The following is a 27731-nucleotide window of genomic DNA, read 5'->3' as shown; positions in this document are numbered from 1 at the left end:
ACATCAACCACAAGGAAGGAACCAGGAGCTGGCATGTCATGGGCGGAGGTAAACCTACAAGGGATCTCGACCTCCCACATCGCAGGAAAAGACAACATCTCAGCAGACTTCCTCAGAAGAGAGAGCCTGGACCTGGGGGAATGAACCTGTTGACCACAGCCTTCCAACTGCTAGTAAATCGCTGGGGCCTCCCAGCCATAGACCTACTGGCCACCTCTCTCAGTACCCAAGTCCCCAGGTTCTTCAGCTGCAGACGAGAGCCACATTCCCAAGGAATCAACGCTCTCGTCCAGACCTGGCCAAAGGAAGACTTACTGTACGCCTTCCCCCCCATGGCCACTACTGGGCAAGATCATCTGCAAGATAGAACACGACAGGGGACTAGTTCTACTAGTGGCCCCGGATTGGCCAAGACACCTATGGTACGCAGACATGCAAAGACTCCTGGCGGGGAGCCCTCTGTGCCTACCTCCACACAGGGACCTTCTCCAGCAGGGCCCGATTCTTCACGAAGATACATCTCAATTCTCTCTTACGGTCTGGCCTTTGAGAGGACTCGCCTGAAGAAGCGCTGTTACTCAAAGGCCATACTGCTCCGTGCGTGCAAGTTCTCAACATCTCTAGCATACATAAGGATCTGGAGAATATTCGAAGCCTGGTGCGAGGACCGAAGGATATTCCTGCGGACGAACAACATCCCCATGATTATGGAGTTTCTTCAGGATGGTATGAAGAAGGGGTTGTCACTCAACTCCCTCAAGGTCCCAAGTAGCAGCCTTCTCCTGCTTCAGAGCCGTAGTGAACGGAATCAGTCGATCAGCTCATCTGGACTTGGCCCGTTTCCTAAAAAGGGTTAAGCAACTTTGGCCACCCCTAATGTGGCTGGTGTCCCTATGGAATCTCAATCTGGTACTAGACTTCTTAGCTGGGGCTTCCTTCAGACCAATGTGCAGTCTGTCTCTACGCCTCTTAACATTGAAGACGGTATTCCTGGTGGCAATATGTTCAGCTTGTCGCATCTCCGAACTACAGGCACTATCTTGTCGGGAACTGTTCCTTAGATTCACTCCTGGAACGATACAGCTGCACACTATTACCTCCTTCCTACCGAAAGTGGTTTCCGAGTTTCATTTGAACCAAGCCATCTCCCTACCAACTCCGGAGGAACATAAGGACTCTGAAGACCCACGCCTTCTTCACCATCTAAATATCAGCAGACTCCTGATGCGAAACCTGGAAATACCGGAACCGGTGCGCAAAATCGCTCACTTGTTTGTTCTCCACAGCGGGAAGAATCAAGGAAAAGTGGCCTCACGGGCGATCATAGCTCGCTGGATCAAGGAAGTAATCAAGGCAGCTTTCATAGAGGCAGGAAAGTCCTTACCACTACAGGTTAAGGCTCATTCTACTAGGGCCCACGCCTATCTTGGGCAGAAACGAAGCTGCTGTCGCCCGCCAAGATCTGTCGAGTGACGACGTGGTCCTCCTTACACACTTTCTCCAGGTTCTACCGCCTGGATGTTCAGGCCCGAGAAGACACAGCCTTCGCAAGGGCAGTACTAAGTGGGCCATGAGCAGCCTCCTGCCCTGTCCGGGAGTAGCTTTTGTACATCCCATTGGTCCTGAGTCCATCTGCTACACGCTAGGAAATGGAGAAATTACTTACCTGATAATTTTGTTTTCCTTAGTGTAGACAGATGGACTCAGCATCCCGCCCACGGCTGCTCCAGAGAAGGAGGACCTCGGAAAGCAAACCTCAAGATTAAGCAAATACAGGTAAGCCGTTGCCTACCCCTAGTTCAAGACACCCGCAGTTTGTCCGGTGTCGGTGTTAATTGGTTGAATGCCCTGGCAGTCTCCAGTTTTTGAAATCAGTTAAATCAAGTTTAATCAGTTTTAATCAAATTATGTAAGCAAGTATATATCCACAATGGCTTTTCGAAGAGAATACTGGAGAGCTGAGGTCACTGCAGGGGTATATCTAGGGTGATGTCAGCTTTGAAATCTGACTCCGTCTCCCATCTGCTAGCAGAAGAGCACATATACCACTGGTCCTGAGGCAATCTGTCTACACTAAGGAAACCGAAATTATCAGCTAAGTAATTTCTCCATTATCCAGACTTCCCCTCAGCCCATTCCAGTATGGAAATTGATTGCTGAAGAATATCTACGTTCCCACTTTGTTCTCAGAATACGGTTGTCCTCTTTGAAATGGAAATTTCAGGAGAATCCAGGGTCCTATAACTTAGTCTCTTGGTGTGCCCTAATGCAGCAAAGGAGTTGCTGAAAGTGCCCATCACTCTCTCCTACAAGAGAAGAGTTTGTGAGAGATCTCATTGCTGTTCTTCCTGTAAATAAGATGTCACACACAAAATGTGTCCAGATAACCCTGGGATTTAAGAATCCAGCACCCACACTAGAGTGTAGTTGACTAATCTATTCTCAAAAGAACCATGAAGCCTAAGATATGCCTTGGTTGCCCCTAAGGCATGAGCCTAAGACCTTGGATCTTATCAAGAAACATAATTTCCAGAACATTATGCTTCAAGTCTGCACAATGGACTATCAATTATTTGCATACCTTATGGGAGGATACCAGAAAAATACTCTTGCTCCTCCCTCAATTCCAGTAAAAGAAGTTTGTACCTTTTGGACAGAGGAGGAATATGAGAGGCATCTAGTCTTTTCAGCCTGTGATGCTTCTGAGATAGTGAAGCCTCTACATTACTATTAATACTCTCACAGATTCTCATGGCTGTGAGACTCAGCCTTTAGAGAGGATTTAATAGAAAGAACTTCAGAAGTGCCATTCTTAAGAAACAGCCTCTATAGGAGAGAAAGTGAGAGGTGGTGGGCCTAATAAAAATCCAAACCAGACTTGAGACCCTGGACATCTTTTTAGTGGTTCCAAAGCAGATATCCTAGGAAACTGCCTTGTACTCAAAAGTCACTACCAGGGAACCTGTCATTCGAGAGTACAAGACCTGAGACCTTACACACACGAGCAAAGAAGCACTAAAAACCTAACTGCCACACAGACAAAACGGGGGTTGCAATTATGACTAGTTCCAGAGGAGATAGCCAACCTTCCAGTCCATGTGCTGTAAGATCCCCCTTGAGAGTTGAGGCTATGTTTTTCAACAAACTGTTGGCCCCATGATATACCTCAGCCAGTTGGGTCTGCTGTATTGTTGGTTACAGGTTAACACTTAGAAATCCCTCCAAATTGTCTGCCAAAACACTCATTACACACTTGCTATGCCAGTTGAAAGTTACCACCACCTTGCAGGCCTGAGCTGGTAAATCTGTCCCACTGCAGGAGAGAGAATGGGGATTTAATCCAAATACTTTGATTCCCAAAAATATGGGTAATTCAGATCCATCCTAAAACTAAGGAATTTGAAAATATTTCTGTTGAAGAAGAGGTTTGAGATTATTTCCTTAGGTACTGTTCCCCCATTTCTAAATCAAGGAAACTGTTCTCTTTATCTGAAAGAGGCTTACACCTAAATAGAGATTTCCTGTGACATGTAGTAGGGCCATAGTTTCTCCAGTACTACATTCTGCCATTAGGCTTAACAGTTGCATGGATCTTTCTTGTATATCTTGCAGTCATTGAAACCTATCTCTTAAGACTGCAGGTGCTTGTGTTTTCCTATGTGGCCAATTATCTGACCAAAGGAACGTCAGGTACAGACAAACAAATCTGTGCAGATCACCATTTGGGTGCTGCAGTCATTTGTATTCATCATCAGCTTCCTTATATCTCACTTAAGGCCATCACTTGGATTGTATTTGATAGAGACTTTACTAGTCAGTGCTAAGGTCAAAGCCCATCTCCCCATTGACAGAGCCAGGGCATTATGCTGAAGCAGGTAAAATTAATTTGGAGTTGGTGAAAATCATCATGGTCTCTTTGAAGAAAGTAGCCATAACTATCCAAGTGATTCCAATGATGTGTCTCCAAATAAGATAAGCCTAATGGGCTCTAAAGACCCAGTGGAATCAAACCTCTCAGAGACTTCAGAATGATATAAGCTCCGCCCCTTGATGACTCTATTTCAGTGTGACTAAAGGTTGTCTATTCCAAATGGGAAAGCCCTTCAAGAGGGGCTGCACATCCAAGGCCCTTGGTCCATCCAGCAAAAGTTGCTACATATCAATCTTCATGGATTAAGGGTACTACTGAATATTTTAAAAGCCCCTCAGAAATCAAGTAGCCAAAAAGTTGTCCTGGTACAGAGAAACAATAAGGTGGTCTTATTTTTCCTAAATGAACAGAGATGAAATAGGCTTCCACCATCTGTTTTGTGAGATGGTCAGGACAAGAAATTAAGCCACGTTTTGCAGGTGAGCCACATATCTGGCAAGGAAAGACAGTGTCTTAGCAGACTGGCTCATTTGTCTCTTGCATGAGTAGTCCCTTAATCATGTCTTAGCAAACAGGCTTTTCATTGAGTGGGATCTGCATGAGGTGGACCTGTTAGCAACAGTCGTGAACAGGAAGGGCCCAATCTTATGCACCAGGAGGAGATCAGAAGGCAGACCAGCAGAGGGATGCCTTATCGATTCAATGAGAGAAATATTTTTTGTATGTTTATCTTTGTTATACCCCTGATGGCAAAAAAGGTAATAAAATTCTGAATAGAACAGGGAACCATGATTCTCGTAGCTACTGTTTTGGTTGAGATAGTTGTGTTCCCTTTTCTTTGGGAAATATTCTTCAGGAAGCCCATCAGACTAAGATTTTTCTCAACTATTATCATGCAGAACCAGGGATCTCTATTTCATCCCAACATCCAGTCTCTAGTCCTCAACATGGATATTGACTAGGACATGATAAAATCCCTCTGTTTTATTTTATTTTGTTAGTTTATAATCTCAAATAATAGTTGCTTACATTTATATTCCATCTTTTGCGACACTTTAAAGCAGATTAGATTCAGATCATGTAGGTATTTCCCTATCCCCAGAGGGTTTACAATCTATTTGTACTTGAGGCAGTGGAGGATGAAGTGACTTACCCAAAGTCACAAGGAGTTCAGTGGGATTTTGAACCCTGGCTTTCCTGGTTCACAGCCTGCTACTCTTAACTATTCCTCCAATATTTGAAATACAATCTAATGAAAATACAACAATATGTATAGGAAAAAAATTCCTATCAATAGATCACATATGAGTATCAAGTCCATCAATAGAGGAAACCAAGATGGGAGGTTGTATGTTGAAATTATTTAAAAAAAAAAAGGAAAACATGAAAGTAATGAGAAATAATGTAATATATTTAAAAGCTTACTTTAAGAAATACTCAGCTCCAGTTTCTAACACACGAGTATGCAATTGCAAAAAGTTTATCAGAGGAAGTGTTTCAAGTCCTTACACTTTCTAAGAGAGAATTCACCAGCATATCATATGGTTTGACTTGGAGGTGGTTTGTCATCTGGTATGAGAGCAAGTCACTAGCTTGCTTCTATTGCTCTACACACAAGCGATTTGAATACCTTCTACCAGTGTTTGAAATATTCCTCTAGGGCTTACTTGTTAGGAATGAAATATTAATTTGTTTAACAATTTATAAACTACTAGATTAGGTTAAAGACCTTCAAAGCATTTACAATAAAATTGCAATACATAATTATACTTACAAAACACACAACACAGAAAACAGAATTAAAAAATAACACAAAAGTGCAGGATAAAATGACATACATCACGACACAATTCAATATAACCTATTCTCATCTAATAGTTAAGGTCTTCAAAATTTTCCAGGCCCAAACCCTATAATATGATTAAGCCAGCATTCCATCAAACTAATGCTTAGGTTTATGGCCCATCAATTAGCAGTTAAGCTTCAAAAAAGACTGGAGCACACACAGTCAATCGGGAGCTCTCTTAAGTTGTTGTGGAAGCTCACATGGCCAAGTTCTATGCAAGTCCTAAGGGAGCGGCTGTTTCATAATTTAGGTCCAGCCACTGAGAAAGCTTTTGCCCTGTTCCTCGCTTTATGCTAATCTCTCAATTAGGGTACCTCCAACAGAGCTTTTTGGCCTAGAGCCAGGAAGAAATTAAGATCGAGCCAGTCTGCTTTATTAGAATTATATTCTATAAAGTTAATGTGCACTTTAACAGGAGACTAATTTGAAATTTTCACTATTGGTGTTGTCCTTTCCCAGTTTTTTTTTTTCAGGATCATCCATGCTGCCATATTTTGAACTAACTCAGCTTGCTTGTCAGTTTTTCTGGCATTACAATAGTCTAATTGGCTAAGAACTAAAAAGCAGAACTCTTTGATTCAAATACGGACCGAGAACCCTCACTAGTCACCGCTTCCAAATAGCTGTCCTGCTTCCCAATAATTTGTTTGCCTGGAGGGGTGGAAATACCAAGAGTATTTCTTTCCTGGTGAGTGCATACCTCCTACGTCCACCCTCAAGAGGCCTTTTCTCTCTTCTTGGCTTCCTCCCCAGGTGCAATCTTCTCTATCTAGTCTCCAGTTCCCCCTCCTCCTCTCCCCTTCACTCTGTCTCTTCATCCTAACTCTCTCATTCAGCTGCCTCCCTACCTGTTGCGCCTTTTATCTTTCCAGGGCCTCAACTGGGGCCAAAGATACTGTTTCCTTGCCTGTGGAGAAAACCCGCTCACCCCCAGGTAAGGGGGGTACGGATTTTTCAAACCAGGCCTTCTACTTCTGAGTCTGTTTTTATAACTAACTCATGATTCACCTCTGTGCACTTGTTGCTTTTTACTACGTTATTGAAGGAAAGTCGATTTGTGTACAATTTCTAGTTGACAGGTTTATGTGAGCTCAAGTACCTGTACTAGAAAGGTTGCATTTTTGGTGGTCACTTCAGTACAGAGTCAGTAAGTTCCAGGCCTTCATGACTATTCCATCTTATACTGTTCCATCATAATAAGATGGTGCTTCACACGCAGCACACATTTTTGCCTAAGGTGGGGTCAGTCATCCTGCCAACATTATTCCTTAGGCCATATGCTCATAAGGATTAGTAAACATTTATTTCCATGCACTGGATTGCAGAAGAGCTGTCACCTTCAATCTGGAGTAGATTGAACCCCTTAGAAAGTCCACCCAGCTTTTTGTTTTGATCACACTAGGCTGTGTCTTACTGTGTCAAAATGCATCATCTCTAAATGGATGACTTGTTGCATCTCCCACTGTTATTCCATGGCAGATCTAAGTTTACAAGGGCATGTTAAGGCTCAGAATTTTAGGGCCATGGCAGTGTTAGTCACTCATCTAAGATCTATGTCTGAGGTAATTTAAAAGGCTACAATGTAGTCCACATTTATGTCTCATTGTCTTAATATGGCTGCCCATGAAGATGCTAGGTTTGGACTGTTCATTCTCCAAGGTCTGTTTTGAGAACTAGAGCCCACTTTCCTCCCTCCTAAGATTAATTTTTATGGTTTTAGCTGGTTTTTCCTGTTGTCTTTGTCACCTTGTTTAAAAAAAAAAAAAAAAAAAAAGCTTAAAGGTCATAATGGGGGTTCTCTGACAAAAAAAGTCACCTCTTTTCCTTTTACGATAACACTTATCTAGGGAATCCCATGTGTGTCTTACCTGCTTGTCTATAGAGAAAGCGAAGTTGTGTATCTGAAACAGATCAAGTCACACAATCTATCTGTCTCTCTGGTTTTCTTTTTTCTTTTTGCCCTTGTTATACATTGCTATACGTGAAGTTAAAGAATTGTGAGGCTACAAGCACCTAGAACATTCCACACATGCCTGAAAGACATTTCAAGATTTTTCTAGAAAGCTCTTGGAAATGCTCTACATTGGTGTACACAACAAATCGTGTGACTCATCTGCAATGTACCAACTAAAGTGCACATATGCATGGTAGCATAGCATTCCTCCGTTGGCCACACATGCTACAAACCAGGCTGTACAAGTCGGGTTGCTGCATTGGTCGGAAGAGCAATAGGAGCATGTTCTGCTGTTGCCGACTTCCCTGCCCTGTCTGTGCCAGCACTGCAAGCACTTTCAAAACTAACGACAGTACTTCTTGGCTGCTGATCTTGCAGTGCACTAGATCAGCAGCCAGGAAGTACTAATCTGAGTTTTGAACAGACCCACAGTGCCAGCACAGATGGAGCAGAACGGTCAGTAGCAGCAGGACATATTCCTGTTATTCAGTTAAGTTAACTGAGTGCAGCAGGGAAGCAGGTAAAAAGGAAGGTGGGAGGTAATTAGAAGGGATAGGTCTTAAGAGGGAAAGATGCAGGGGGACAGATGGTAAGAAAGGAAGGGGAAAGATGCAGGGGATCATATGGTGAGGAAGGAGTCAGTAGTGAATGATGGTATGGGGGCAGCAAATGGGTATGGGAGGGAAAGAGAAACTGTTCAGGATCAGTCACAATCCTATGGAATTCTCTTCCACTCCTCATCAGTCTTGCCCTGGTCCACCTCTCCTTCAGAAACCAGGTGAAAATCTGGCTGTTTGAAGCGGCTTTTGACATCAACTATTAATTCTAATGCAGTAAAACTTTATCCTACACACCTTATGCGTCATTGCTGGACATGATCCCTCTGAAACTGTATTTCTCTTCTTCCAAACATACTTCTGGTGATAAACCACTGAAATGTATCGCACCAATCTTTTACTGATACTGGTATTATACTGCTACCTGTACTGTATTAGAGATCTGCTGTATCACCCCTACTGCATGAACCAAATGTGAACTACTGGTGCTGTACTCAAAACAGTTTTATTTCTATCATTTCCCCTATTGTTCAAACTATCTTAAACTTGCTAAATACCTATATTTCCTAAAATGTCAATATTTTATTTATTTGAGATTTTTCTATACCGGCATTCGCGATGGGAATCGCATCATGCCGGTTTACAATTAACAAGGTGTGACAAAAGGAAAATTAATAAGAACATTAACAGGTGCTAAAAGAAAAAATAGCAGTTACATTAAAACAGGGACATAATACAACTTGGAACGGTGAAATAGGCGATAGTAATTTAACAGTGAAAAATAAAAACCTGCCAATTTAAAAGAGATTGTAAAATTAAGGAATTGGCAAAGATGTTGATTACTCTGTTGGGTGGTCTGAGTTAATTAAGGTGAATTAAGGTTCAGTTAGTGTCTGGAAAGGCTTTCATAAATAACCAGATATAAATTGTCAATATGTACTTGTCTGTATACACTTTGAACTCCCCCTTGGAAAAGCATGTCATAAATAAACTATGATGATGGAAGAGGAGGTGGTCAGCAGATGGCAGGGAAAGGATGGTCAGGAGACAGAGAAAGGTGTTGGAGAAGGGGGGAAAAAGCAGAGGTGGATAAGGGAGAGAGAAACTGAAGTTAGTTGGAGGCAAGAAGTGTGAGGGATGATGTGGAGATGGAGGAGCTGGAGAAGTAATTTAAAGGAATGGGAGATAAAAGGAGTGAAAGGATAGGAGGGAGGAAAATAGAGTTGAAGCTAGGTAAAAGAACTGAAAGATGTGAGAGGAGAGTGAGGAGTCAGATAGTAATGAAAGAAAGAGAGAGGGGAGAAAGATGAAGCTCTGGATCCTTGGTGGCTATGCCGTGGTAGAAACAGCAAAATAAAACATGATGGGGGATCTTTCCCCTCCACACACACTTGCAAAGTTATGTGCACAACAGCTGTGCACGTCAGCTTATCTGCCAGAAAAAATTAGACTGAACATTGTCCATCTTTGTGATTCATTAATCTGTCATCAGAAAGCACCTATTACATTTAAGCAAGTTTGTTTTCCAGTGTTGAATCATTGAAGAATAAAATGCACACCTTAATTTTTCTTTCCTAGATTAGCAATACTTTGACTTCAACTTACAAAACATGAAGTGAAAGTTAGAAAGGGCCATATAATAATGTAGTTCTATGAAGCAATTAGACTAGAGGTGTGTTTCAGTTTAATTGTCCTTCATATTTATTTTTAGTAGTGGAAACAGATTAATGTCAATTATACAGTTTAATCCTGTTTGGAAACCTTAAAATTAGCTTCCTAAGTGATGATTATTTTCTTTTCACAGTCTGCTTCTTCTCTCTTTCTTAAGAGTAATTTTGAATATTTAAGGGGCAACTACCGAAAAGCAGTAAAACTCTTAAACAGCTCAAACATAGCTGAACATCCAGGATTTATGAAAACAGGTAAAGTACAATTTATGTAGTGTTTTTTTTTTTTTTCTTTTATTAACTTAGAAAAAAAATGATCTCACAGCTTGACTAAATGGTTAACTACTACAGCGTAGGAGACCTGCGATTGGATCGCTTATCTGCCATGTCTGGTGGCTGGAATCCTGTCATAGAGGACCCTGATAGAAGGGACAAGACTGCCACTGCTGGGGTGATCCCTTGACAATGCCTAAGCAGCTTCCTGTCCAACAAGGGAACTAGAATCTTAGGACATTTGTTCTGAGAAGCTGAATTCAGGTAGAGGAGGAGGGAGAACTAGAGACAGGGAACCATAACATGAAGTCAAAACTGTACTTACTTTGGTTCCTGTTGCAAACAGAAATGCAGAGAAAAGACTTCTTAGGGAATAGATGAGGACTTGCCTTACTTTATCTTTTATTTTTATACTGTATTTAACTGAAGCTTTTAATGTATTCACAGGGCTTTGCAAAAGTCTTCACACCCTTGTACATCTTTCACATTCTGCTGTCTAAAAATGCATTAAAGTAGGAATTTGTTTCACTGATCTACACTACATACTGTAAACTTTCATCTCAAAAGAAAAATTATAGAAATATTCCAAAAGTAATTAAGAATAAAAACCAGAAAGTCTTGATTGCATAAGTCTTCACACCATTTGACTTCGTCCCAGTACTTCAAAAGGGTGTGATGTAATAAGATGCGCTGACCCTACTGTGGGTTTTACCTCCTGTTTTTGTGTGGTATTTCACTGCTAACCTAACTCCAGTATATGTAAGGAGTTTTAGCACCAGAAAAGCATGCTAAAACAGGAGTTAAAATCCCCAGCAAAATTTATCGCTGCTTGTGCTAATTGCAAGGTAATAAGCCTTATTATCTATTACCCTGCAATGTAAGGAGGCACGCTAATGGGGAAGCTTCCTTGCGCTCTTCATTTTACTGCAGGAAAATGTAACACCTGGTCAGAAACAGGAGGTAAAACTTCCTGTTAGAGAATGGGGTACTAAACCCTACTTGGGTGGTCCGGGTCAGGTGGGCAGCCAGGCGAGTCCTCCCAAGCAATACCATAAGATTTTTCTCTCACCTTATAAAAAAGAACTTGAGCCAAGTAGGGCAGGGTCTGGATCCAGTGGGTCTTCCCTCACCTCACAGCCTTCTCTCACCTTAAAAAATAAAAAAATCAGACCCATCCTCCAGGTCCCCCTTCTACTCATCAAAACTGTGGGAGCCCTCCAAATCTCCACTTGGAAACCCTAGTTGGAGCAGACCTTACTTCCTCTGGCAGAGTTGTTACTTCACTAGCAGCCAATTGGTCCCTCTACTTCCACTGTAAGCGAAAGGACCATTCCCCTTTCAGAATTCTGAAAGGGGAATGGTCCTTTCGCTTACAGTGGAAGTTACAGTCTGCTGCCAGTGAGGTAACAGCAGTGCTGGACGAAGTAATGTCTTTTCCGGCTAGGGTTCCTGGGTGCAGTATGGGGAGTTGGAAGGCTTCCTCTGTTTTGAGGGATAGGTGGGGATTCCTGAAGGTGGGAGTTCCACTCAGTCTAATGTATTTTTTTTTTTTATAAGGTGAGAGGAAGGAGGCTGGGAGGGGAAGGAGGAACTGCCCCCAGACCCAAACCCTGCCCTCGATGGCTGGACTTCTTTTTTTTTTTTTTTTTTTAAGGTGAGAGGGTGGCGGTTTTGCAACCTCTTGACCCGCAAACTGTCTTGCTTTTCTGTGGGCTGACTTGTCTGATAAACTGCCCTCTGGATAGGCTGTTTTTCCGGGCAGATTTGGGTTGTTTTCACCTCTGTGACATGTCTCTGTCCTGGGCAGATCTTAGCTCATTATGTATGCAAAGAAGCTATAACTCTAAGTTAAACAGGCAGATCAGATAACCTGAGCACGTATTACCATTCTGGTTAAAAGTTCCTCATCTTGTTTTTCTGTTGAAACATACGTATCAGCATCCATCTTATGAAGTTGGCATCCCTCTTGTGGGGTCAGTATTCATATTTGGTTGCATACAATGGTAAAAACTTCTGATATCTCCTACAGTTGCCTTCATTTGAAGTCTTACATAAAGGAATCCACAGTGTTATGAGGCATTAAATACTTGACCTGGAAGGTTGTATTTTTGGAGTTGATCACTTCAGCCCTTGGGTTTGGAACTTTTCAGGCCTTAGTGGCTGATAGCAAAATCCTAAACTAAACTTTACCATGATAGAGTAGTGCTTCACACTCATATCAAACTTTTGTGTAAGGTGGTGGTAGAAATAAAATCTAATCATTTGCTTTGTTTGTCCTTCAAAACAAACAGGAGGAATTCTACTACCTTATAGACAAAAGGGAGCAGTGCCTAATCGTTTTGGCCTCTGATATATTTTTGACTGCTATAATATTTGCCATGGCCTTTGATGCCCATGGCTGCCGGCTTGAGAGTATAAAAACTAGCTTGGATAAATGTTACTACATTTAACTGACTTCTTACCCACACTTGAATGTTGTTTCCTTATCCCAAATAGCACAGCATTTCATTGTTTAGACATACCTATGGATCTTTGCGTCTCAGGCATCAGTTTATTATACTTGTACTTTAATGCTCATTTTCTTTTGATGTTTTTCAGGTGAATGCATAAGGTGTATGTTTTGGAACAATCTTGGCTGTATCCATTTTGCCATGGGAAAGCATAATTTGGGAATTTTCTACTTTAAAAAGGCTCTGCAGGAAAATGATAATGCATGTGCACAGTTAGCAACATCTAGTACAGACCCAGGTATTCTCTGCACTTTGTAATATTTTACTTCTGGAAAGGCTAAATCTGATTAGACAAAACACAGTTTTTGTGTTAAAATTCCATTTGTCATTCAATTTACTTCACATAAAGTGAAGAATGTTTTAAAGTCAAACAAATGTAATACATTTTCACTATGTGGGAAAGTTATCTGGTTGCAGCACACTAGCTCATCTTAAAGAAAAAGGCAGGATCAGCTTAGTGGCAATGCTATGCACTGCCAGGTGAAGGGTCCCCATTTTGATTCCTGGCTCAAGCTTTCCACAACCCAGGTAGGCTGAAGATGCTATGGAGGCAGTATTCTCAACTTCACAATGTAGGGAGTCATGATCATTGTTAAGGGTAATATCTGGTAGCTAGATGTAAAGTCTCTGATGCAGGGTTCTAGAAAGAGTCCTGGTTCTTGAATTCTGGCCTTAGGACTGTTGCTGCAATGATGAGACTAAGAAAAATGAGAAAGTGAGTATGTTAAACATAGTGAAAAATCCACAAGTAGTTGCAAATAAAAGCCTTATGGCCCCAGAATCCCAACATTGGTTCTGAAGGAAAAGGAGAAAATACGAACTACTGGGCAAAAAAAAAGAAGGCTACTTCAAATGCACTGAGGCATGTATGAAATGGAAACACATTGGGTAGGGAGGAATTCTGCTCTCTTGAATTTTCTGATGATATTTAAGAGGCTTTTAAAAAGTGCCTTAAATACTGCATTGGACACATGAGGTGCTATGCAATGAGGGTTGCTATTGGCTTGGTGTTATGACCAACACGCTTCCCTGTGGTGTGGGCATGAATGGTCGAGCAGGGTTCCTTAAGCAGCCATTCATGCCATATCTCAAGTCATGCAGATCCAGATTCAGCCCCGGCAGATCAAAAGTAATGGTGGAAGCACATGTTATGCTGCCACTTTTCCTTCCTGTCTGTGCAGATCCTGTGAGCATATTCAAAATTTGCAGGCTGGCACTTTTTATATGCTGATCTTATGCATTGCAAGATCAGCATACAGAAAGTGCCAGGCCATGAGTTTTGAACATGCTTACAGGATCTGCACAGACAGGAAGTAACAGTGACATCTAGTGGCTAGTCAGTGTTCTGAAAGGAGCACTGGTGCATGTTCCTTGGCTCAGGATCACCACTGCAGTGATAAGAGTAAGAATATTTGGGAGTGGGAAGTGGATATAAAATAGGGGAAAAATTCCCAGGTAATTGCAAATGAAAGCTTATGGTGCTGGATCACAGCCCTGGTTCCAGCAGAGTTGGACATACAGAGAAGCAGGTGGAAAGTGCTGGGTCATAAATATAGGCTCTGTTCTCCCAGAACAAGCAGGATGGTAGTCCTCACAGATGGGTGACATCATCAGATGGAGCCTTGTCATGGAACACTTTTGTCAAAGTTTCTAGAACTTTGACTGGCACACTGAGCATGCCCAGCAAGTCACTAACCCTGTGGCCACATGGGGTCCCCCTTCAGTCTCTTTTTTTTTTTCCATGCAGAACACCTTTCCTCACGGAAAGATTTGAAGTTTATCTTCGTTTTTCACCCTCATCGGGGTCCCCCATCGCACTCCGTCTTCTCCGACACTTGGTAAGTGCATTCCGCGTTTTGCAGTCAGTTCTCGGCGGCATACCCTTCAATGTCCGGCCACCGACTGCGTGCCACTTTTTTCCATCATATGGCGACCAGGTTTAGGAAGTGCCCTGAGTATCCGCGGACTATGTCCATAACGGACCCGCACGATGTCTGTGTTTTGTGCCTCGAGCCTTCCCACGACATCCGTCGCTGTCTGAGTTGCATGCAGATTACCTCCAAACCCCGTTGTGCCCGACTGGAAAAGATGGAGCATTTGTTTGCCTCAAAACGCTCTGCTCCATCGACCCCGGTGCAGGGCATGCCAAGTCGGGGAGGCCCATCTACCTCGGACCCCCTCTGTTGTTGCCCCGCCAAAAAGACCGTGGAGCAGGTGACAATCTGTCACCGATGTCAACCGATTCCAAGACCTCTGCATCATCGTCCTCGATGCCCGAGAAAGACCAGGCTGAGCACCGTGGGAAACATCGTCACCAGCACCGACATGCATCCCCCTCTGTTGCTGGCACCGACAAAGCAGCAGCCTTGATCGAGCCGCCCGCGAAGAGGGCCCGGGGAGAGGAGCCCCCATCCTCCTCTGGACCCGGGACCCTGAGGCATTCCCCACCAATATCGGTGCCGGGTACCGAGCCTCCACGAACTCCTGTGGAGGCTCCGGTAACGCCTAGCCTGCCTCCTACCTCAGGCGCAGTGTTATCCACCCCAGCCTTTAGAGAGGAATTGGACCGATTAGTCCAACAGGCAGTGCTGAATGCCCTACAGGGCTTCCAATCACCACCAGCGCCGGCCCCCATACTGGCACCGGAACCGGCGCCCTCTATGTTGGCACCACTCCTCGAGCATTTGGACACCCTCATCAGTGCCCTACCTACTCAACCCCGCTCAATCGGATCTGCTGGCACCGAGTCAACCATCGATGCCTCCACCAATCCAGATTCCAATTACGGGTTCCTCGGAGGAGGAAGATGCGGCCCCTGGCCCAGCCCCTGCATGGGACCCGCTGATGCTGAAACCCATTCCAGGGCCATCAGGTCTACCGGTGCCTCGGTGCACCTCACTAGCCTCTGTGCCCTCGGCACCAAGAAAGACTTCTTCGCCAAAAAAATCCATAGCTTTCTCTATGACCCTAAGGCTCTATTTTCTTATGTCTCAGTACTCACTAACCGGTCCCTCCAACCATCCCAGAAGAAGAAGCCCAAAATAAATCCACTGAATTGGCCATATTCTTCGAGAAAAAAATCAACAACTTCCTAGCACCACTGATCACGTCAGCCAATCAACCTCCTCCTGTATACAACCCACCCCTATCTACCCAAAAACCGTCTCTTGAATCATTCGAACTCACATCTTCCGTGTAAATCGAATCCATCCTTCTGACCACATTCCCACTAAACTCTTACTTACCATCCCCAACACCATAGCCAAGCTCTAGCAGATATTATAAACTGCTCCCTTTCCCAAGGATCTGTCCCTGACTCCTTGAAACTTGCATCACTCAAACCTCTACTCAAGAAACCCAACCTGGATCCAGATAACTCCGCTAACTTCCGGCCCATCGCCAAACTTCCATTTATCGTCAAACTAATGGAAAAAGTAGTCAACAATCAGCTCTCCGATTACCTCAACAACCACAACATTCTCTACCCTTCCCAGTTCGGATTCCGGAAACGCCTAAACACGGAATCCCTTCTAATCTCGCTTTCAGACAACATCCTAATGGGCCTAGATAAAGGCCAATCCTGTCTATTGGCTCTACTCGACATATCAGCAGCATTCGACACCGTGAACCACTCAATTCTCATCAACCGACTTTCGGACATCGGCATCTCTGGCACCGCCCTCAGCTGGTTTAAATCTTTCCTCAATAACAGGATCTACAAGGTCAGAATAAACAATAAAGAATCCCACCCTGTTTCTGCCACTCATGGAGTACCTCAGGGCTCGTCTCTTTCCCCTACTCTGTTTAACATTTATCTGCTTCCCCTTTGCCAGCTTCTATCAACTCTTAAACTGACCCACTTCATCTATGCTGACAATGTGCAGATCTTGATCCCCATCTCAGATCCCATCGCCAAAACCCTAAATTTCTGGTACAAATGTCTTCACTCTATCAACTGTCTCCTCTCCAGCCTCAACCTTGTCCGCAACACTTCCAAAACTGAGCTCCTTTTCATCTCTCCAAATGACTGCAACCCCCTCGTCAGCAACCCCTTCATCCCATCAGTGAACCACGTGAGAGACCTAGGAGCTATTCTAGACACTCGAATGAATTTCAAAAAATTTATAAACACCACCACAAAAGAATGCTTCCATAAGCTACATGTGCTAAAACAGCTCAGACCCCTCTTACACCACCATGATTACCGCTCAGTCCTCCAGGCCATACTGTTTTCAAAAATTGACTACTGTAATGCTTTACTCCTCGGCCTTCCTGCCTCCACAACTAAACCATTACAGATGATACAGAATGCCGCCGCTCGGATCTTAACCAATTCCAGGCGAAGAGACCATATCACCCCTATCCTCAAAAACTTACACTGGCTTCCCATCAGCTATAGAATCCTGTTTAAGACCATGACCATTATCCACAAAACCATCTACCTTCAATCTACACTCCAACTCAAAATTCCGCTCAACCTTCACTCCTCTGCAAGACCGATCAGAGCGGCATATAAAGGATCTCTACACGAACCTCCCATGAAATCTTCACTTCACCCCTCCATTAGGAAACGTGGACTGTCCACTGCCGGACCCTCCCAATGGAACTCATTACCACCAAAGCTTCGACAGGAACAATGCCTTTTCACCTTCAGAAAGAAACTGAAACATGGCTTTTCAAACTAGCCTTCCCCTAACCAATTCATAATCCCCTGTCAGTTCTATTCTGCTCCATTATAACTTCAGTAACTCTGGCTACCCTCTGGCTCCTACCTATTATTAGGCAAGCCACCCCGATAGATTTGCAGCCCCTCCCCCCCTCACACACCGCATGTTCTTTCTCCCTCCCCCCAGCCCTGACCTCGTCATTTCCCTTCCAACCCTTAACACCACCTCCATCAATCATGTGTAGATTATGCACCCCGAAGAACTAACTGTTGTTTTGATCTCCTACTTGGTTACTTGTCAAGTTAAGTTTATAATCTACTTATTGTTTTCACTATATTAACACTATGTTTTTAGCCTATTCTTCCTTGCTCTATTGTCTCGAATTGCAACACCCTGTTTTTTGTAACTTCCTCCTACTTGTTTGGTTATCCCCTGTTATGCTGTAAACCTGTACGATAAGATATTTATCTTGAGAATCGGTATATTAAAAGTTTCTAAATAAATAAATAATCACGACTCTGGCCATGGCATCTCTTTCTATCAAAGAGGCCAACCATGTAGTGGCTGCAGTAGAACTTGATCAGAATCCATAAACATCAGCTTGATCCATGTTGAGAATGTTGGGCCTCATGGGACAAGTCCAATGGATTCTGAAGTCCCAGTGGAACCAACTATGCAGGGTCTGGAAGAAATGATTTTTGTCTCAGAGTAACTCAGAGACTCCTCCTTGGTGGTAGTCCCATTTAAATTTGATTCAAGTTTTGCCTTTAAAATTTCTTTGCACAAAATTATTCTTACCATTGATTCCTCCAACCTGAGCTTGGGAACTCACCTATAGGGGCTTAACACTCCGAGCCCCCTAGTCTTTGCAGGAAAAAGGCTGCATATCAACCTACTGGAAATCTTTAAAGACTTTCAGAAATTAGGTGGCCAACAAAATTGTCCTTGTGCAAGCAAACAACCAGGTGGTCAATAAATAAAATAAAATGCATATTGTATTGTTTTTTAATCTATGAATATTAGTTCTGTGAACAGTCATTGTTACTATGGAACGATGATATAGAAATAAATACATAAATAAAATTCAGTCTGAAAAAGCAGGGAGAAATAGGTTTCATCCTTCCATTTCAGGAGACTTTCAAAATGTGGAACTGGGCCACCTCTCGCAGGATAACCCTAAGAATCATACACCCAGTAGAATAAGAGAATAACCTGGCAGGCACACTCAGTTACCACTTGGACCCCACGAATGGTCCTTAGATAGGATGAGGGCACACCCAAGATCTGTTAGTTATTGCTTTGAACAGGAAGGTACAAATTTTCTGCTCCAGGAAATCAGGAGGCAGACTACTGTCGATGCCTTCTCCTTTCTTTGGAGAGCAGGTCTTCTAAACCCACATCCTCCTCTAACTCTGGTGACAAAAACCTTAATAAAACTCAGAAAAGACAAGGGAACTATACCTAGAGCTCTCTTGGCTGAGAGAGATTTGGTTTCTGCTGCTATGGGACTTGTACCTGCAGAAACCAATTCCCCTAGGTTGGGAATTGTCCATCCCAGTTTTTAAATAGAACAAGGGAACATTATTCCTGCCCAACAACCATCTCTAGTCTTCGCAGCCTATATGTTGAGTTGGGAAGTAATTTGATCTTTTGGTCTGTTTGAAAAGGTGTCTGAATTCATTCTGACTTCTAAGAAGGAATCCACCAGAAGGTCTTATGATTTTCAATGGAGAAGGTTTACAGCCTTTTGTGAGGGCAAGGTCTTGTATCTCTTCTCTTGTCTCACACAAAAACTGAGTATTTCCTACATCTTTCAGAGTCTGACTTCAAAACCACTTCTGTCTGCCTTCATCTTAGTTCATTTGGTGCATACCACTAGCATTCATTTTAGTTTAGATAGCACATATCACTAGCATTTTAAAACATTGTTTTTGACTTGGCAGTTTCCTCCTGCTTCTTTGTACTTCCTGCTCATTCAGAAGCAGGGCTGGGATTGGGTGCCATAAGTTTTCATTTGTAAGTAATTTATGATTTCTCCCTTATTTTGAATCCCACTCCACCCCAGCCCCCCAAATATACCTAAGGCCACTAGATCCCACAGAGTCTGAGCTCCAGGCCTATCCAACATATACCAGGCTTCCTCATAACAAGTGGTACTCCATCCACATCCCAATTTCTTATTTAAGATTTTGTTGACTTTCTTCTTTAATCAGTAAATTGTTGTTTCCTCATTTTCCCCTAAGCCACATCTTCAGAAGGGTGAAAGGTCCCTACTTCTCTGGATTCCAGGAGGGCTGTTGCCTTCTACCTTGAGAGGCATAAAGCTCTTCTTCATGTCTTTTCATACTAAAAAGCCTGGGAGTGTGATGACACAATGTACCATAACAAATTGGACAGCAGAGTGCATCTCTATTTGTAGGCAGGCCTGGTATTAAAAGATAATGCAAATGCCCTGTCAGATTATTTCCATGATGACTGGTTGCTCATCTAAGGTCTACCTTCACTGAGAATATTTGCAAGGCCTCAATATGGAGTTCAGTCCACACATTCACATCCCATTACTGTTAAGGCATGGTCTCTTGGCAAGATAGATTTGGACTGTTTCCCATGGTTTCTTTGAGGGCAAAGACCAATTCTATCCCTGCTAGGGCCTATTATATTTTTTTAGGTTGTCTTCCGTGTTATAACATGTAAATAAATAAATAATCGTTTCAGAATAGAAAAAGGATTTTGCTCCACAAAAGTGTGTCCTGCCTGTTGGCAGTCTTATTTCTCCTTGTTTGGTGAAGGGAGTTCTGCTTTTGTGACATGGTGAACTTTCTTGTTTTCAGAGAAAGCAAAGTTTTTTGGTTGTTTTACCAGTAGCAGGTGTTCTTTGAAGACAGTAGTTCAGCAGTCACCCAAACCCTGCCAACTTCCCTTTTGGAGTTATTCTTCCCATTCAAAGTTGTATTAATAAACCTGAGAGGAGGCATGGGGCTGCAGCAACATGGGATCTTCTGGGCACATGCAGTAAAGGTCTATACAGAAAGCTCTAGAATAGTCGTCCATTTGGCACTGAGGGATGGTCACATGATCAACTTATGTGACTGGTAAACTGTTTTCAGAGAACACCTGTTAGAAGTAAGTAACTTTGTCTAAACACTTTCTGTCACTGGAACTCTGCCAATCCACACAGTGGGGGTATTTATTGAAAATACATATTGGTTACCAAAGAGAAATTTGTTTTACCAAGGAAAAATGTTTAAGGAGTGTAAGTGAGGTTCGCCATGTTTTGAAGGAACACCGGGCAGCGCTTTTTACGAGCCTCTTTAATGGATTTGAGTGAAGTGCAGTGGCTTCCCCTGACGAAGAAGAAATTCGAAACTTGGCCTTGGGGTTATTCGTGCCAATGGTCACAACGAAGTTTTGGGACTCGTGCTTAAGTTAAGGGATTTCAGATTTACCTGCTTGGATTTTGGAATAACTTTGGCGAACTGTGATCCTCTGTGCTGCTTTTCACATTTTTTCATGAAGCAGTTTGAAATAATATTTTAGAAAAACAATATATCAAATTAATAAAAAATTATTTTTGAGAAATAAAAAGGATTTTGGGGTGGATGGTGGTGCTCATGATTAAAAAGCTAAATAAGGTACACCGGGAGGGTGCCCTAAAAAATTTTATGAAGCATCACTTACACTCTTTAAAATGTTTTCCTTGGTAAAAAAAATTTCTCTTTGGTAACCAATATGTAATTTATGTCTTAATGTGAAAAGCGTTGTTTCAAGTAAGTTTTGAAGTTTTTGAACCATTTTGGTTTTGAATATAACAAAAAGGATAAACACCTATGATCTATTAATACCCAAAAGGGTTAATTAGTGTGGGTTTTGTGGTGCTAAAAACACTTTCTGTCGCATTGTTCTTATTCATTCTTATGTAGCACTGATACACACACTGAACAGCACAAGACACAGCTGGTATTTCATCTGCAACAGACAGGTACAGCGTATAGAAGGAAGTTCACTGCCCTAGAGAGCTGACAGTCAGAAAATACTGTTGTACCTAGACACGGTTTTTGCTTTGATGATGTTTAAATCAAATAAGTTATTTGGTATGATCTTACCTTTCTTGTTAGGTAAGAAATTTTCAGGTAGACCTATGTGCACGCTGCTGACTAATAAACGGTATGAGCTACTCTACAACTGTGGGATTCAGCTGCTTCACATTGGGAGGCCTCTAGCAGCTTTTGAATGTTTGATAGAAGCTGTCCAGGTTTACCACTCAAACCCACGCCTTTGGCTGAGATTAGCAGAGTGTTGCATTGCCGCCAACAAGGGGGTAAGTGAGACTTCAGATAACATGCTGCTAGAAGCAAGTTTGTGTTCAATATCTTTTTTAACCTTTCAAAGGCTGTAGATTCTGAGCTCTTACTATTAATTGTACTGCACTTTGTTTCTTTAAGAACCTAGCAGTTAATTACCTGAGGATTAACATCACTGTAGCCAGTATAGCCTAAAGTACAGCTGCAACCAAGCTAAGAATCTGAATATTCTCCATTTGCAGGTTTTTTTCTTTGTGTTTTGTTTTTTTTTTAGGTGGTTCTTTCCTACAGAATTGGTGATGCCTAAAAAAAAATTGTTAATTAAAAATTGTGCTTTGATTTTTTTTTTTTTTTAAACTATGCAGCTGTGTGCCTGTGCTGGGCTCTCTTTAAGTAAATTAGCATACGTATGTTAGTCTGTTCAAAAAGGCTTTTGCTATTAAAATACCTCCCATCCTGCCCCAGTGTCATCTCTTCTTAAATAGTCTTCCAAGGATATAGGTTAGATGTTCAATTAGATTAATTGATAATCTAAGACCGGTGTTCCCAACCTTTTTAGGTACAGGGACCTCTTTTCATTGTCCAGAAGTTATAGGGACCCCTATTCTATCCCCATTAGTCTCTCTCTCTCTCATATGCCCATCCCCTCCCTCACCAGATTCTCTCTCCCCCAGTCAAGCAATTCTTCATCAGTCTCCCAGGCCATCTCTCCCAGTCCTTTCCCATTAGCCTCTCCACAAAAGTCTATTTCCCCCAGCCTCTCTCCATACATCTCTCCTTCCCTTCCTCTCTCTCCTGCTTAAATCTACTCCCTCTCCATCAGCCTCTCCCCACAATCCCCTGTCTTTTTTTATCCATGTTTCTTTTTCTCTCTCTCTCCAACCACTTCCCATCAGTTTTTCCTCTCCTTTTTTCTCAGCTTTCCTCAAGTCTCTTTCTCCCCACTGTTGTCCAGTCCCATCCTACTAGTCTCTAAACCCCAAGACACTTCCCAGTAGTCTCTATCCCACAAGCTCCTGACCCATCAGCCTCTCTCCAGCCTCCACCCATAAATATCTCCCTCTTGTTTCCCAGGCCCTCTCCACAAGTTGCTCAGCCATACCCATCTCTGAACCCCCAGATCCTCCTTAAGTATCCTTCCAGCCTCTCTCCAATCTCTCCCTCTCTACCAGTTTACAGGCTGTTTGCACCCATGTCTTCCTCCCACCTGGCACTTACAGTATGGTGGAGCTCTATGGCTGTCCATGTTGTTTGGAGTGGCATGGTGGTAGGTTCTGGCAGGAGCGCACACCTGTAGACGTCCTCGCTGAGTCAGCCTGTCTTAGCTGGTGGAGGAAGAAGGGGGAGAAGTTAGGTCAGCGGTCAGTGGTGTTGCCGCTTCAGTCAGGTGATCAGGCCTGACATTGCAGTTGGGACAGTTAAATACTGTCTTTGTGCCGGTGTTCATACCCTCTGTGGTTTTGGTGTTTGCAGCCATCAGGTCAGATTGGCTGTCCAGATGGCAGCACAAGAAAGCAGCACTCAGACCAGTAGGCAGTAAAATTTTAAAAAGTGAAAGGTGGAACATCACGTGTCTGGTTAATGCTCCATTGGCAGCAGTCTCTCTCTCAGGGTGAAAATTATTAAATACAAAAAAACTAAAGGTGGGGAGGGCAGTTGGCACTGTATTATGCCAGGTCTCCATTGCTGGCCCAACTTCCCTTCTACTCTTGTCATATACATCTTGTGCACAGGGTTAGCCCTTAAAGCGGTATTGCCCTCCCTGGATGTCCTGGCCAGTGAGGGCTTGCTGTCATCCTCTCAGTGTTCCTGCCCATGTAGACCTGCTGCTTCTACTTTCTTCTATGCTTCAGCTCCCGTCCTGCACAAGCCTAGTGTTCCCACCTGTGCAGGCTTCTGCTGCTGCTGGTAAGAACAGAGCCTTTTGCACATATGAATTTTATTCCTGTGGAATCCTGTGATTGCTTCGCAAACTCCAGGTTGGGAACCACTAATCTAAGGGATTTTGGGAATTTTTACATAATGCAAGTGTTCAATATAAAAACAAACTGATGCACTGATTATTATTCACTGAGATTATCTGTGAGGCTCTAGTCCTAAGGCAGATCATATGAAGACTTAGAGCATGCGCCATCTGTTTGCAGCTGTCTGCATTGTTCACTCAATTTAAAGAGAAACTGGCTAAAATAAGAGATTCCTACCTTACTATATAGCATTTAGAAAATCTATCCCCACTATCACAAAAGATTAAAAAAAAAAAAAAAAAAAAGGAATAGATGTCCATCAAGCCCAGTATCCGATTTCCAACAGGGGTCAATCCAGCTCACAAGTATCTTGTAGGATCCCAAAACATAGATAGATTCTATGCTGCTCATCTTAATAATGGTTTATGGATTTTTCTTCCAGGAACTTGCCCAGACCTTCTTTTTTAAACCCAGCAACATAACAGATTTTACCGCTTCCTCTAGTAACAAATTCCAGAGTTTAATTATGCTTTGAGTAAACAAATATTTTTTTCATATTTTTTTTCATATTTTTTTCATATTGACAAGGGACAATCATACCTTCTAGCCCTACTCGATATTTCTGCGGCGTTTGACACGGTAAATCACGACATCCTCATCAGCAGTCTAATGGAAATAGGCATCTCTGGCTCCGCACTGCTCTGGTTTAAATCCTTTCTGAACAACAGGCACTACAAAGTTAAAATAAACGACAAAGAATCCCACCCCATCCCGTCAAAACAAGGAGTACCACAGGGCTCTTCTCTTTCCCCTACCCTGTTTAACATATATCTACTTCCATTATGCCAGCTGCTCAATAGCCTCAACCTCACCCACTTTATATACGCAGACGATGTGCAAATCATAATCCCCATCTCAGACCCCATCTCCTCAACTCTAAATTTCTGGAACGACTGCCTACAAGCCATCAACCAGCTTCTCTCGAGTCTCAACCTGGTCCTAAATACGTCCAAAACGGAACTCCTGGTTATCTCCCCTAGCGATAACCACCCCTTCACCAACAACACAATAACCCCACTAGCAAGCCATGTCAGAGACCTTGGGGCCACCCTTGACTCTAGAATGAATTTCAAAAAATTCATTAACGCGACAACTAAAGAATGTTTCTTCAAGCTACAGGTCCTGAAGCATCTAAGACCGCTCTTACACTTCCAGGATTTCCGTTCTGTGCTTCAAGCAATACTGTTTTCAAAGATAGACTATTGCAACGCTCTTCTACTCGGTCTCCCCGCCTCTTCGACCAAACCTCTACAGATGCTGCAAAACGCAGCGGCCAGGATCCTTACAAACACACGGCGCAAGGACCACATCACACCTATCCTAAAAATCTTACATTGGCTTCCTATTCAATATAGAATACTTTTCAAAGCTCTCACTATCATCCACAAATCGGTCTACCAACAATCCACTCTCCAACTCACCTTCCCTCTAGAACTACACACATCCTCAAGACCAATAAGAACTGCCTACAAAAGTAAGCTCAAGGCCCCTCCCAACAAATCATCAGTCCACAACTCCATTAACAAGCGAGCACTTTCGACAGCAGGTCCGCTACATTGGAATTCGCTTCCTCAAGACTTACGCCAGGAACAATGCCATTTAACCTTCAGAAAAAAACTTAAAACCTGGCTGTTCACACAAGCCTACCGTTGAAGGAATCCATTTTAACCAACTCTCTCACCCTTCAACCCACCCTTTATCCCTCCCCTCACTCCCAACCTTTTTCCCTTTCCCCTCTCTACCTCAACCCACCTTTTTTCCCACCCCCCCCCGCCACCCCCCATCTGACATACCAAGTATATATCCGCTGATTATAATCCATGTTTCTGTATTACTAATTTATTGTTTTATGTTAATTTATAGTTTGTAATTTTGTTAACTTATTGGTTGATTCTTGATCTCCCATTTCTGTTATTGTTTAATTCTGTCCTATCTTCCGACATCCATGTTATTACTCTCCCTGTTTTAATGTAACTTCTCATTTCTACTTATACGTTAATTGGTTTCCCCATGTTTTAATGTAAACCGGTACGATAAGACCTGGTCTTGAGTGTCGGTATAGTAAAAGAAGTTAAATAAATAAATAAATATTTGTCTTAAATGTATTACCTAGTAACTTCATTGCATGTCCCCTAGTGTTTGTACTATTTAAAAGAGTAAACAACCAATTTGCATTTACCTGTTTGACTCTACTCATCATTTTATGACCTCTATCGTATCTCCCCTCAGATCTCATAACCACAGGAAATTCCTGCTGAGGCATTCTCTTATTCAAAGGCATTAACTTGGAGCACATTTGGAGGAAACAAAGGTCAAATGCCTACCAGAATTCTGAATACAAACCAGGTTCTTAGTGCTATTAGATAAAAAAAGAAAGGATTCCGACATTAATGCTACAGTCCATCTGGGTACCAGTGACCTGTGTAGAAATGGTCAGTGTAGTTCCAGAATATAGAAAAGAAGCTTAGCCACTGACAAATATAGCATTTTCAGAGATATTACTTGTTCATTATAAGGGAGAAGAAAGGCTCTGTTATATTGTCAGCTTAATATATGGCTCACAACCTGGTGCAATGAAGAAAGTTTTAGATATATTAAGGGGTGTTCTGTATATAGAACAATAAAAGTCACTATTTTCCTGTGGAGGAATGAGGGTCTTAAGCAAGAAATTCAAATATGTTGACAGGCGTTTAAAATAGCTGGAAGGCTATTAAAATCTTCTAGCCCAGATGGCAGAGGCAGACTTATGTATTGTTGCTATCATGGAGTTGTGATTTAAAGGGTCCCATGAATGCGCTACCATTATACTGGGCTATAATCTGTTTAGGATGGACAGAAACAGCAGAATTGAGGGAGGAATAGCTCTTTCCTTATCCCCCAGACCAGTTCGGATGGGGTTTTCTCCCCTACCAGCTGATGGTGATAGAGAAGAAAAGGTTTACTGTACTGTTCATACTTAAGTTACTATGCCACCAGCAGTCTCTCAGTATTCTCTATCTCCAGCAGATGGTAGAGGTATCTAACCTATGGTCGGACTTTTGTCTGAAGAAATTACTCCCAGGGTTGTTAGGTCCAGTGTTGGGCTATCCCCCAGGTAGAGTAGGGTCAAGCAGGGGATCAGTGACTCTTGGTTGTCTTGTACTCGAGTACTGAAGAAAAGATTTGATAGCCAGTGGTTCTGATTCACTCATTCCCTACCTCCTTGTCTCTTTCTTACGGTTTGAGCCTCCTCTCTGTCCTCCTAGAAGAAGTCACAAATAAGTCACAATTGTAGTTTGTGGTGTAGTTTTTCATATGCATGTATGTTGTATACAGTGTCACAGTTTGTTGTATTCCCTGCTGAATAAACGTTTCAAAAAGAAAAAAAAGAAAAGTATACTTTTTTTTTTTCTGCTTTTGTGGGGTTTGTGCGTCTGAGTCTACCAAAAAAAAGTGAGACCGCACAGCCTTGCTAGGAGGAGAAGCTTCACAGCATGCAGGCAAAATGGATGGCATTTTTGGGGAGGTGGATACTGCACACCCTTTTTCTCCTAAATTTGTTCTGATTACAGATAAAGCATACTTAATAAGCAAGGGGGCTTTGGGAGCCCTGTACCCCCATCCTGTCCTAAGAAAAGAAGACGGAAACTGAACTGGGTTTACATTTGGATTCAGCAGTTAGAGAGGGATTTGCAGGAGGATCTGCCTGAGGATCTCCCTCGGGACAGGAATGAGGATGGGACTCCTTTAGATGGGTACTCCCTATAGCTGAGGGAATGACCTGAAAGTAGTATGTCTTTTTAAAAGGATGTGTTGGCCACCATGTTGTGTGACACTTGTGAGGCTCAGCATTAAATAAAAGTTGAACGGGAGCAGGAAGGCAAGGATCCTTTTTGGGAGGGACTTAAGAGGGTCCCTCTGAAGCCTTTCCATTTAGTCATACAGTTAAGCCTTTAGTTTTTAAAGAATGGTAGACTCCCGAGGGCTAGCCTGAAGGTGGAAAGAGCCATGACTAATTTGTACTCTCTTCCAGAGGGAGCCTTGTAGTTATTAAAGATTCTGAAAATTGATGCCTTGGTCTC

General features: G+C 42.6%; 1 protein-coding gene across 6 annotated transcripts in view; it reads left to right on the top strand.

Moving 5' to 3' along the window:
* The window catches only part of CNOT10 (CCR4-NOT transcription complex subunit 10), a 241718-nt gene that overhangs the window by 66750 nt on the left and 147237 nt on the right, over nucleotides 1–27731 (top strand). For 5 of the 6 annotated variants that reach the window (XM_029589403.1, XM_029589407.1, XM_029589405.1 and 2 more), the window contains 3 exons: nucleotides 10033–10150; nucleotides 12767–12916; nucleotides 21461–21663. In XM_029589403.1, the coding sequence (XP_029445263.1) occupies nucleotides 10033–10150; nucleotides 12767–12916; nucleotides 21461–21663 (471 nt within the window). The remainder of the gene's footprint in view (nucleotides 1–10032; nucleotides 10151–12766; nucleotides 12917–21460; nucleotides 21664–27731) is intronic. The other variant, XM_029589404.1, reaches the window with a different exon arrangement.

The sequence above is a fragment of the Rhinatrema bivittatum genome, chromosome 2 (genome assembly GCF_901001135.1).
Source record: "Rhinatrema bivittatum chromosome 2, aRhiBiv1.1, whole genome shotgun sequence".
Lineage (NCBI taxonomy): Eukaryota > Metazoa > Chordata > Amphibia > Gymnophiona > Rhinatrematidae > Rhinatrema > Rhinatrema bivittatum.
The sequence above is the reverse complement of the archived record's forward strand: the minus strand, read 5'-3'. Positions and strand labels throughout refer to the sequence as shown.